At 37.0% G+C, this 12,173-nt stretch overlaps 1 protein-coding gene across 1 annotated transcript; it reads right to left on the reverse strand.

Moving 5' to 3' along the window:
• Nucleotides 1-468: 468 nt before the first annotated feature.
• LOC113294771 lies at nt 469-4,392 on the reverse strand. The gene is made up of 9 exons (XM_026543148.1): nt 4,111-4,392; nt 3,839-4,005; nt 3,168-3,349; nt 2,566-2,850; nt 2,417-2,475; nt 2,087-2,123; nt 1,859-1,930; nt 1,358-1,682; nt 469-1,066 (listed from the first exon to the last, which is right to left on the reverse strand). The coding sequence occupies exons 1-9, from the start codon at nt 4,214-4,216 to the stop codon at nt 680-682; spliced, it is 1,620 nt and encodes a 539-aa protein (XP_026398933.1). The 5' UTR covers nt 4,217-4,392; the 3' UTR covers nt 469-679.
• Nucleotides 4,393-12,173: the final 7,781 nt, after the last annotated feature.

Consider the following 12,173-nt stretch of genomic DNA (forward strand, 5'->3'; position numbering starts at 1 on the left):
GTACTCTTTAGTGGCTGGGTTCCATACACAAAAACTGTTTCTTTTAGGATTCTAAAAGCAGATCAGACCATTACAAGAACCCACCAAATCAACATCGTGAACATATGTCGGACGAAAAATTTTCAACGGGGGTTCTATTTTGACAACAACTAATTCACTCAGGCGGGCAAAAAAAGATGCGCATATTATTCGGGTTTATAATTTATCTCGGCCATGTACTATGATGGCCTTGATTGAGATGCCTAGCTTGTCAGGCAGGGGAGGTTAGGCCTAATCATGATTATTTTCGGCACAGGCAGGTTGGATAATATTGCGTAATCCGATACACTTTTTCCTACCATAGCCCGTTAAAATATATAGGGCGGGCTAGGCTGATCGGGCCATAATATCAAGGCGGGTCGGGCCGGTAAAAGTACAGCCACAAAATCATAGGACAAACAAGAGATGAGAAAAATATGATAACAGATGTAAATCAATCAAAGCCTCAATAAAATTGTATTAATAGATAAATCGATAAATGCACTCTAAACTTAAACATGGATCAACGACATGAGAAACCTAAGCACCAAAATATATACAGAACCGTATGCACCCGTACAACAAGCTGCAATGATTTACAAAAACAAAGTCTGAAGGGAACTAAAACAGTCTCAGTCTCACCTGATAGAATGGACAACTATTAGTTCTCAGCACCCTTGTGTTCTCCGTGCATAGCTTGACCTGATTGAACTAAAAATTGTTTGGTATAAACACGGTGACGTCTTTCTCTAGCGTAGATAACCCAGAAGATCAAGGAAAGCATCACTGCAGATGAAACCAAAACCAACCCAACATAGATCCATTGGCTATATCGTCGTAACCCAGGACAATAATCTGTACCAATTGTTGAGAATGTGTCCCTCACAAATGTGCAGTCTTCAAGGTTAACTAGGAATGGACCATAAGCATAAAGCGCATAGCTCACATCAACTGCTGCACTCATCTGGGTGTAAAACTTAGGGGTTATGCGGCCGACTGTCGTACAAATATCTGTTGATGAAACGTCGCAGACATAACTCTGCCACTCCTGTATGAGATGATGCATCAAAGGAAAAACATGTTACTTGCTTTTAAGATGGTGTTCATGGTAACATTTCGTTAACATTTTTGAATTTCAGATTTCGACAGTAACATTTTGCTGACCTACTTAGACTTTAGAAGTGCAGGTCAACACGAATATACCGGGTGAGGGATGGCGATAAAAACAGTGCTAAAAAGAACCAGTTCCACTGCTGCTGACCATTTTAAGCCATCCACTCGAATGGAAGGGTAAAACCAAGTGTATCTAACTAAAGAGATAGATTAAATTCAAGTTTACCTTTGTTGCATTTTTTAAATCTACTTCACCGGGCGAACATCCCCGATCAGTAAAATCAGCATTAAAGGGGTTGCATAGAACAGGAACCTTTGGACCAGATTGGTTGAAGTAAAGTGGAACGAAGCTTGGTGCAAAGTTGTTGTTAGAGACGTTGGTGATGACTTGGTTCACCACGCCGACCAATTCACTTGTAGCTTCTTTGGTTCGTAACAAGGTCTCAGCTGCAGTAGCATTATCCACACACGGCAAGATATCATCAAGAGCTGTATGAGCAGTCGGGTGTTGAACCCATTCATTCATTGCTATACACGTGTCTGCAGTAACACTAATCATATGACAGAAAATGCATGAGATACTTCATAATGAACTTCCACAACAGAATGGAAAAAAATACTGGACATGTTCCGGAAAAGACATCACAAGAATGTGTTCCAGGAATCATAAGCACGTAATAGTGTTCATTAAATGCAAGAAACTTATGATTTTATTTTTTTTACATACTTGTGAAGAAGGAGAAATACTCCACAAAGGATAAATGTGCCAGCAACAAGAATCCATCCAATGATAACCAAGCTGCAGCGTTTATTACCAAAAAGCAAAGTTAGAACAGATACAAATTCAAGCGAACATATGTTCAAACTCAATAAGCCAAAATTGATTCAAACAAACATATTTTACAACACAATAAGCCAACATAGTATGGGAAGGTAAGTTATCTCATGTACTCACATGGACACAATAAATTTCTTCCCAAGAATAGAGAACACTGCATATAAACACAATAGAAAGAATCAAACGTCAAAGAAAGGAAAGTATTCAGAAGAGTTGATGCAGGAGAATTTTGAAAATGTGTCAGAAATTTAGTAAGGTTCTGGTCGATCTATACAAGGAGCTCAGAACATGTAACCAAAGAGTTTAGATTATTTACAAAATTATGCTTCCAAACAAATTCAATCTCTTATTAATGTTTCTATGGTTTTCTCTATTCTTAAGATTATTCTACGCATAAAGAATGCACCATACGAAACTTGAATAAAGTTAGGAAATCAATGTACTTACAAAATCCGAGAAATGCCAAAAAGAGCATTACAGCAGATACGATGATAAGAACAATTCTCCTGCATGAAAATAACAAATAAATTTCATTAAGAACAAATCATGTACTTATCCATGGAATAAGATATGGAAGATTTCAAGTTTGTGCTTACACAGTGTCCAAGGCATCTTGTATCTTATCCTTATTATTATCCGTACGAGTTGCAAGACTGTTGGCTGAAGAGTTAATTTTTGTCTGAATGTTGTCAATCTTAGTCTGCATATCAGAAGGTAAGAAAACCCTGTCTATCGTGATATTTTGAGCTGAATCAAGATACTCGGAAATGTTTCTAAGGTTGTTCACCACAACATTCCCCTTCTCCAAAATAAATCCGAATGTACGTGTTGTACTTCCATAAAATTTGCCTTGACCAGTGTACAGGACAACACATCCAATGCTGAAACAAGAAAGAAACGTGTGAGTTTGGCGGAATCAGAAAATGGCATATGCCCCTTCTTCTCATGAGCAAGATATCGGTCAGTGAATGAATCCATATAGGCAAGGCAATAGTAGGTGTTCAGCTTGGGTATAGAACATCAAACAAGATAATGTCTAACATTAAGTTAAAATCCTAGCGACTAAAAACCGTGGAAAAGTTTTCATTTCTATGACCAACCTTCTAGAGCTGGACTAGAAATGGCAATACACCACCCACGTCCCATTGTGAACCAAAGATTAACAAAAAGAGAATACTAAAAATGTAAAAATACTTACATTGCCATAATGGTGAAGAGTATCAGAAAAATAAGTGAGAGAGCATATGCAAGTCTAGAATAGCCATATGGTTCCCTCGGACAGCAGCAATAACAGGTACAGATGAAACACAATGTAATTCCAAAAAGAACAAACCAGATTGCAGCAATAACAAATAGTGGAACAGCTGTAAATCCTACAGACTGCACATGTTAGAGGGGAAAAAAACACAAATTAACAAATATTAAAAGAAAACAAGAGAATGTCGAATACTAAAAACAGAACAATGTTAACATTAAGGCATTAACATAAACAAAATGTAAAAAATTCCAATCCTAATAGCTGGACCACAGTCATGTTCGTTTAACATTCTACAAGAACTTGTTTATACTAAAATCATATGGCTTAATTTGATGCCTCTTGGCGGCAATTGGCCGAAAGTTGACCTTCGCCGACCTAGCCTCAAGGCCGGCAGAATTAGATAAATCAAGATTGAACCCAGATGAGATAACAAACTCAACTAATACATTCATAAGTTATACCAACAACAAATTAAACAATTTTAGATATGCTAAAACAAGAATGCCTAAAATTAAACAAACAAAAATTTTAAATTGAAAACAATAGCAGCAAAAATTGACAAACCCACAGAGCAAAAGTGAACTTAAATTAAGGAAATGAACAACACTTACAGCCCAATAATGCTTTTCACTGATATTCCAACCACCTCTATACCTCTTCATATTATCAAGAGGATCTTTCCTGAATGTCCTCCTTTCAGCTAGAATCAATGTTGAATTATCTACCAACACTTCATTTCCATCAATTGTCTGTAACAATTCTCTACCCACCACCATTTCTGCAGAATTTCAAACAGTGCAAGAAAAATTCAATTCAATTTTTTTATTTTTATTTTAAACTTTTTTGAGAACCCATTCCTAGAAAATAGAAGAAAAATCAGTACCTTGGTGATTAGAAGACTGAGAAACTCCATAAGAGACACAGCAGGATATAATCAGAAAAAGAGTTGGTAGTAACAGGAAACTGGTATGTAATCTAAAGGATAACATTTTAGGAAAAAAAACTGATCAGAACCCAGAATTTTTTTTGACTACTGGATGAAGTATTTGAGAGGAAAGGAGGGTTTTTGGTTGAAAATGGGATTAAAGGGGTTAATACAAACGATTTTATGGTTTTAATGGAATGATTTTCAGTTTTTGTGGAAACTTAAAAAGAGAAAGCAGTCTCTCTCTCTGTCTTCAATTTCAGAAAAAGGAAACGATAAAATATAAATGCGTTTCCGAAATTACCCCTAATTGACGAAAGTACAGTTACACCCATATGAAACTCTGCCCAGTACCTTTGCACCACAAATTGCCATTACACAAAATTGGTTAAAACGACCAAAATCAATAATTCCTGGGTGAAAAAGACATCTAGATTTTGATACTGTTTAAATGGACAAAATGTTAAAATAGTCAGGATATACACAGTTTCATCCTACCCATTTTCAAATACTTTTTCTTATTTTTAATTTATATCATGATGCATCCAGTTTCATCCTTGTTATTTTTAATTTTAAGTCAGGATGAATCCAGTTTCATCCTTGCTATCTTTTTTTTGTCCATTTCACCCAAACTAATTTTTACTTGTCCATTTGAACCGTGTTTTAAAAATATTTGGACAAATGACTCATTTTCCGGTTTTAAAATAGTTGGACAAATGACCTATTTTTCGTTGCAATTACCGGTTTGCATTAGTGGCTATTTAATTATTTATTTTTTTCTGTGTGGATGATACGAAGAAAATCTGCATAATCTTATGATTCGGCTATGTGGCGGAATCTGTATGTTTTTTTTTTTGTTATTGATCAAAAAGTTTATACCAAAGAATTTGAAATCTGCATAATCTTATGATTCCGTTGATTCCATGGGATTTCATCCCCAGTGGATCGCATTACTGGTCTTGCTCTCTTGCCAGAGCCAAACGAAAGATGCCATAATTGCATCCATTTGGTGTTCCATTTTGAACCACTCATTAGGGATAATTTTGGACCAGTTTATGATATTTATTTTAGAGTTATGTAAGGTGTCCCTTCCCTTTAGCTTTAATTCGAAACAATCAACAACAGATGGGACACAAAGTACAAAAGTGAGGGTATTTTGGTCTGATAAAAAAGATATCGATAGCTGGAATATTTTGCAGACGAAAGAAATGCTTTGGAAATCTTCTTTCTCTTCATTTTGAAAACTGCCGCGTTCTTGTTGGTAGGGCCTACAACCATTTAACAGCTATGCTATCATAATCATATATTCTTTGTCCGAATCACCTTTTTCTTCTTTTGATTTTTCAATATTCGCCAAAATTATAGTGGACACGTTGCGAGAACCAACACACGTGGCAGAGGCACTGTTTTTTAATATTTGAAATTTGAAATTATAATTGGGACGTTTGGAGGGTGCTTATTAGCCTCGCTTGATTGCGATATGCCCATAGTATCCTCAATTTTAAAGGGACTCTTTTTAAGAGCTAAGGGATGTCCTAATGGGTAAAGTTAAAAAATTATCTTTATCCTTTATAATTCCTATTGTCCTAAATTAGTTTTATTATTGTCGTTGTCATTATAGCACAATGGTAAAGTTATTGGGTGATGATACCAGTGACCTGAGTTGGAAACTCGCCAGCACCAACTCTTTACCGATCAAAAAAAATAGTTTTATTATTTTCATTTCATCTTTCTTCTTCTCTTCTTCTCCTCCATAACCATACCGGCTCTCCATCCTCCCACCATCAAAACTCGTCGATTAATTCGTCGTAATCGTCGATTCAAAAATTTCGATTAATCTTCAAACATGGATCTGCCATGACCTAGGGCTAGTCGTTTGAAAGACGCTAATCAAAAACCCAATGAGTATAACCCTGGAATTGCAAGTTTGGTTCAAAAGAAAGTGAAGAAAAAACGGTTGAAGAAGAAGAAATTGAAGTCGCTCAAACGGAAGAAATGGTGCGATTAAGAAAGTAAGGGCCTACTTAAACTCACTCTAGTACTTCAAGTTCATGTTTGCATATCAAATTAGGTCAGAAAAATCGAATGTTTGAATTTGCAGTTATTTTCCCGGCAAGGTGTTTGTTCCGCGAGCTTGCCGATATTTTATGTTTAGGGTTTGCCGACAAGCTCTTAGGTTAAAGATTTTGCCGGCTAATTAGTTTTTGTAACTGCTTTTACAGAGTCGGCAAGTTGTTCAACTTATAAGCTTGCCGGCGTTAGTTTTTTTTTTTTTGCGCCGGTGGGTTATAATTCAAATACCTTTTCGGCTATGTTTCAAATTTATAGTGTCTCCTGATGCCTAAAAATTAAAAACGTCGGAATGGTATTTAAAAACTACCCTTTCGGCGTTATGTTTGCCGGTATTGTTTTGTTTATAGAGCCTGGCGAATAATGAAGATGGAAATCATGCATCTACTGTGTTCATAGTTGTTAAAAGCCGGAAAGTTATTTAAATAAGACCCTTCCGGCTATTCCTTCGCCGACATGTAGTTTAAATATTGACCCTTCCGACCATTGTTCCGCCGGAGTGGTTATATATGTCGACCCTGCCGACTTATGTATTTCTCTTAATTGTTCTTGTTCATGTTATAAAAGGAAAAGAAGAAATTTGTTACTCCTCCTTAAAAACCTCCTCGTGTTGGTGAGAAACTCTTGAATGCAACACATCGAGGGGCATTCGTTGTGCCGGGAACGCTCAAGATCCGTTTACGAAATGATTCTCAACAACCACCGGAACCAAATGATTTAGATGAAACTCCAGATGAAGACCAAGGAGTTTATCTGGTAGAAGAGGTAATGATGTTGAAAGAACTATGGTTGCTGGAGGAGGTAACAATGATGATGATGATGGTGATCAAGACATTCCACCTGTTGGAGGAGGTAATGATGATGATGATGATGATGATGGTAATGTAGATAAAGATAAGGATATAGAAGATGAAATTGTTGAAGCGGAAGAGGAAGAATATTGAGAAAAACTCAAGCTAATGATCAACAAACCCAAGCTTCAACTTCAACCGGAACCAAAAGACCAAAGCGGGTTATCACCAAACCAGCTGATTCCTACATGCCTCCCCCTTACTTGAAGGTTAAACTGAAACCAGGTGAGCCTCTAAAGGGGACCCCAGAAGATGGTGGAGATTTTCTTTTTGGATACAAAGAATCGTGGGCATATGAAATCCAAAATATTGTCGTAAGTAATCTCAATCAGTCTTTATTTTTTATTTAAGTGTATATATCTTAAATTTGCTTCAAAAGTTTGTATTTATTTTCATTTTGTATTTTTGATATTTAGGATCACAAGCATGCAACCCATCTCTTGAGGCGCCAAACTTCATGTTCAGTGACTAAAAATTGGTCACTTGACGACGAATGTGACGAGGTGCAAGTGATTGTGAAGAACTCCGGGTTGTGCCTGCGGTGGAGAGTTCGAATATTGGGTATGATAGAGTTACCGTATCTGCTTTCTGTGAGAGGTTCTATGAAGAGACTGATACTATGTTATTCTCATTCGGTGAGGTGGCGGTAACTCCTGATGATGTTCATCAAATTCTCGGTTTCGAGGTTGAGAGAAAAGCAGTCACTGACGGTTTAATAGTAAAATTTATTGGGAGAAGATCTTTGAATTGTCTAGAGATTTGTTTGGTTGGAATCAGATTCAGACGGAGTCTGTACTTGAGCTGAAGAGTGGTCATCTAGCCAAGAAGTTTAATATGAGTAAGTTAAAGAAAGCATTATCTGGGACCAAGAAAATCTATGAGAATGAAGGAAGGATGGACTTGGTGCGAATCAATGCTACCGAAACAGGTTATTTGTTATACGTCCTAGGCAAATGTATCTTCCCCGACAGTTCCGGAAGCTCGGTCGACGCCAGGTATGTTCAACTATTGCATCCCTTAAACGAGATGCATGAGTATTCTTTGGGTACTACGGTGGTCTCCTTCTTGAACAATGAGTTGACAAAGGCTTCAAGGGCACTCACTGCGCAAGTCAACGAAAATATATGTATCTTCCAGGTAATTTTATTGTGTAAATCGTTTATATACCTATAATGATTTTAAGATAAGATCCTTACTAACATTATGTTTGCACAGGTTTGGAGATGTGAGCACTTCCCTTCTTTGGTGAAACCTAACTCCTACGTCAAAGTGAATGAGAATGTAGCGATTAATAGGCCAAGAGGACAGAGACACAGTTTTAAGGGTGGTCAAGATAAGGAAATGCGGCAACAGCTTATCAAACTCCAAATCGCCATTGACAAATTGATTGCGGATGAGGTAGCATTCGATCCTTATCGAGCTGCTAGAAATAAAGGTTTAACCCAAAGGAGAGATGATGTTGCATTATACTACAGTCCCTTGTTGATCACCCATGTATATTCAATGTACGATCCATATCGGGTAATGCGATAATTGGGTTACGTCCAAGAAGAACCCCATCTCGATGATGAGCCGGACTTTAAAATTGTAAGGAATGACTGCATCACGTCCCAAAAAAGTATTATCGCCTCTTACGATCCAACGCCAGTTAAAGAACATTGGGATGGAAGACGTCACCGTAAAGTCGATACAAGTATTTTGGACGAGGTGACAGAAGGTCATGAAGCTCATGAGAGATACATGTCGTGGTACTTGAGTTGGGGTCGTCCTACTGTGATTAGAGAAATGACTGTTGAACAATTAGCTCGTAAGAGGAAGATGACAACAAAGACCCAGCAACAAGTCTTAAGTTCTTTGTAAGTATTTTAGAGTTGCTCTTACTGTTTTAAGATTAAACTATCGAATCATCCTGTTAATTGTTTGTTGTTAAATTAAAAATAGAAGGAGCATTTGAAGAGCCTTGTGAAGGTGATGTGTTGCGCGAGAGAAAGAGAAGAGCCTTTGTTGATTAAAGAGAAAACTAAGCACATTGATCTTGTTAGCAATGTTGACAATGAGGATGCCACCGAATTTTTCAAGCAAGCTGACGCTAAAGTAAAGAGGGAAGCACAAGCCAGGAGGGAAGCACAAGCCAAGATGAATGCTGACAAAAAGAGGGGTCTTTCCCGTGGTGGTGAATGTAGTAGTAGTGGTGGTGTTCCTAAACGGGGTCGTGGCCATGGTCGTGGTCGTGGTCGTGAATGAATTCATTCCTAGTTTATTTCTTTATGTTGTGGTTGGACAAATGTTTTTTAAGGTTTATGGGACATGTTTTCGTGTTTTGGACAAAAAATGTTGGATTTGTAGTTGTAGAATGAATGGTTTGTTTTGCTAGGTAAAGTTTCAATAGTTTCGCCGGCATGCTTTTGTTAAGATACATTACCGACTAAACCAGGCCGGCAACGTTGTGAACTGTCAAACTGTCGGCTATGACAACATAAATGGTTTTGTTACCAGGGTCCGCAAGGTTGTGAACTGTCAGACTGCCGTCTCTGACAACATAAATGGTGTAGTTTCCAGGGTCGGCAAGGTAAGAAAATTACAACCTTGACGGATATTTTACCGCCGGTAAGGTATTAAATTATCGACCATGCCGACTATATATTGTAAAAAATACTTTCTCCTGATGCCTTTAAAGAATAAGGTCGGTAGGGTTATAAAATTACGACCTTGCCGATTATAATCAAGCCGGCACGATAATGATCAAATACCATTGCGACGGTTAAACGGAAGAAAATGAACTCCTGATACCTAAAATCATAATAAGATCGGCGGAGTAAGAAAATTAAGACTCTCCCGGCCAAACTTAGTCGACATATTGTGGAAACAAAAACCGCGTCGGGAATTAAAAATTCAAATTTTTTCAAGTACAATTGCATTGATTGACTTGTACTTGGGCACTATAACGACCAAATTTGGGAACCATCCTATAAATACACTAGTTCCCTCTACAAAACACCACACACCTATTTGCATATACTATGCAAAGCTCATATCATCATACACTCCATCTAACTCTCCCAATACCTCTACATACAACAATGGCATCATTTGATTCAAATGAAGATTTGGCAATCAACAAAGCGTGGTATGCGGAAACTAGAGTTAGACATGCGTCCTCCGTAAAGGTGGATGTCATAACCTTTTGAGCTAGGGTACATAGCAAATTTAGGCAAGATTTTCGGAATCCTAATAGAAGAAGTGTTCAACAAGTCCATGATAGGCACTTAGTAATGCGATACTTGCTTTTTTAGCTCTCCAATCTCGGATTTTTAACGCTTCCCACTTCAACTTGTCCATCGTACAATTTTTAATTATCCTAGATTTTGTGACATTTCAATTTCGGGAGAGTGCAACGGATATACACGTTGCAACATGGAGCAACGCCAATATCCTTTGCACACCAGAAAATACGTTGCACAAAATAAATAGCATTGATTTATTAAAATGAAATTATTGGAGCAACCTATTTGAAATTACTAAAACGTTGGGCTATCATGAGATTTACGTAATATCAGGCATTTTGAGGGACTTTTAGTAATCTGGTTTCAGTCTTCAGATATTTTTATTTTCTTTCACACGTTTATTTTCAGACCTCATTTTTCATCTCCTCTCTCTTTCTTTCCGAGAAATCTCGAAACCCAGAAATTTCTTTTATTCTCCGAGAAATCTCACGAATCAAAACCTTTTAATCAAAATCTTCACTCGTATTGTAAGAAAGAGAGACAGAGCAGAAGTGGCGATTTGAATAAAAAAGGGGAAAACGAGATTTTGGAAAATCTCATCTGATGTCGGATTATGCCGAAGGGAGTTTCCATTAGAAAAATCTGCTTCGTCTTCATCTTCTTCTTCTTCATCAATTAAGGCATGTTTGGTAAGTAACTCAGAAACCCTAAGAAATTATCGATTAGAAATAGGAGTAGATCTGGTTTGATGTCGGATTATTGAGTAGGGAGGTTCGGTATGAAAATCTACTATTCTTCTTCTCGATCTCCGAAATCAATTATCAATAAAGCTATGTTTGGTAAGTATATGTATCCGACTATTTGTTAATAAGCCTGAATCGTACTTTTCTAAAAGGAGTCCCATCATAATCTGACGTAGAAATACAAACCGAAAACTCTATGTTTACTTATACATCTGGGGTGATACTCATGATTAATCGAAAAAACCCTAATTATTATTTTTTAGGTAAACCCCCTTTTTGATGATTTTCTTTTGTATTATGTAATTTTAATTCAAGGGGTCTGTTTTGATTTCAGTTTTGAAGTCGTTTTGGTTTTTGAAGTTAGGGTTTTACTTTAGGGTGTGTTTCAATTTTAGTTTCTATTTTGATTTTGAAGTTGTATAGATTTTGGTGATTTCAGTTTAATGTTGGTTATTTTGGTGATTTTGTTGAAGTTGTATAGATTTGGTGACTTCAATTTAATATTAAAAGTCCTTCAAAAGTGAATGATTTGCATACAGAGTTGGGTTTATGGCTTTGAATCACCCTCGTCTGCTAGAGATGTTGCTGATGCTGATCTAGCCAAATCTATGGATTTGAGGAAGAAAGGTGACGTACCTCATGTCAACGACCAAGGTGGTTGTGGTATGTATCAATCATCTCTCTCTCAGCTCACTCATTCTCTAGAAGGACCATTATTTGATCATTTTATTATATTATGTTGGGAGTCGCTGGGCATTTTTTACCGTTAGCATACACAGACTTACTATAGTTGATAACTAGTACATCGAAATCGGAAATAATTGAGTATATATTATTAACTATGAGACTGAATTTGTCGTGTAGAGGGTATTTAACGGAGCTCGTGGTACATAATTAGATCATGGAGTGACTGCTGTTGGATATGGATCAGATAAGAGAGGGTTATACTACATCATCCTGAAGAACTCTTGGGGGACCAAAATCGTGTCTTTGGTGCTCTTAAGGTAACATCATCTCCTGCAGTTGTGTTTCCTAGAGTTGTCTGTTTTTGCCATTATTCATTGTTCTTTTTTCATGTAGATCCTATCTTCTCTTAGTTACCATGGTTAAAATCTAATCGTTACTTTACAATT

The sequence above is a fragment of the Papaver somniferum genome, chromosome 7 (genome assembly GCF_003573695.1).
Source record: "Papaver somniferum cultivar HN1 chromosome 7, ASM357369v1, whole genome shotgun sequence".
NCBI lineage: Eukaryota > Viridiplantae > Streptophyta > Magnoliopsida > Ranunculales > Papaveraceae > Papaver > Papaver somniferum.

Bases quoted from the DNA above. Each gene is read 5' to 3' on its own strand.
- LOC113294771 (XM_026543148.1), bottom strand. From the start codon at position 4,216: ATGTTATCCTTTAGATTACATACCAGTTTCCTGTTACTACCAACTCTT. The intron at 2,476-2,565 runs GTAAGCACAAAC...ATTTTCATGCAG, and splicing joins CAAGATGCCTTGGACACTGT to GAGAATTGTTCTTATCATCG. The intron at 1,931-2,086 runs GTGAGTACATGA...TAAACGCTGCAG, and splicing joins AAGAAATTTATTGTGTCCAT to CTTGGTTATCATTGGATGGA.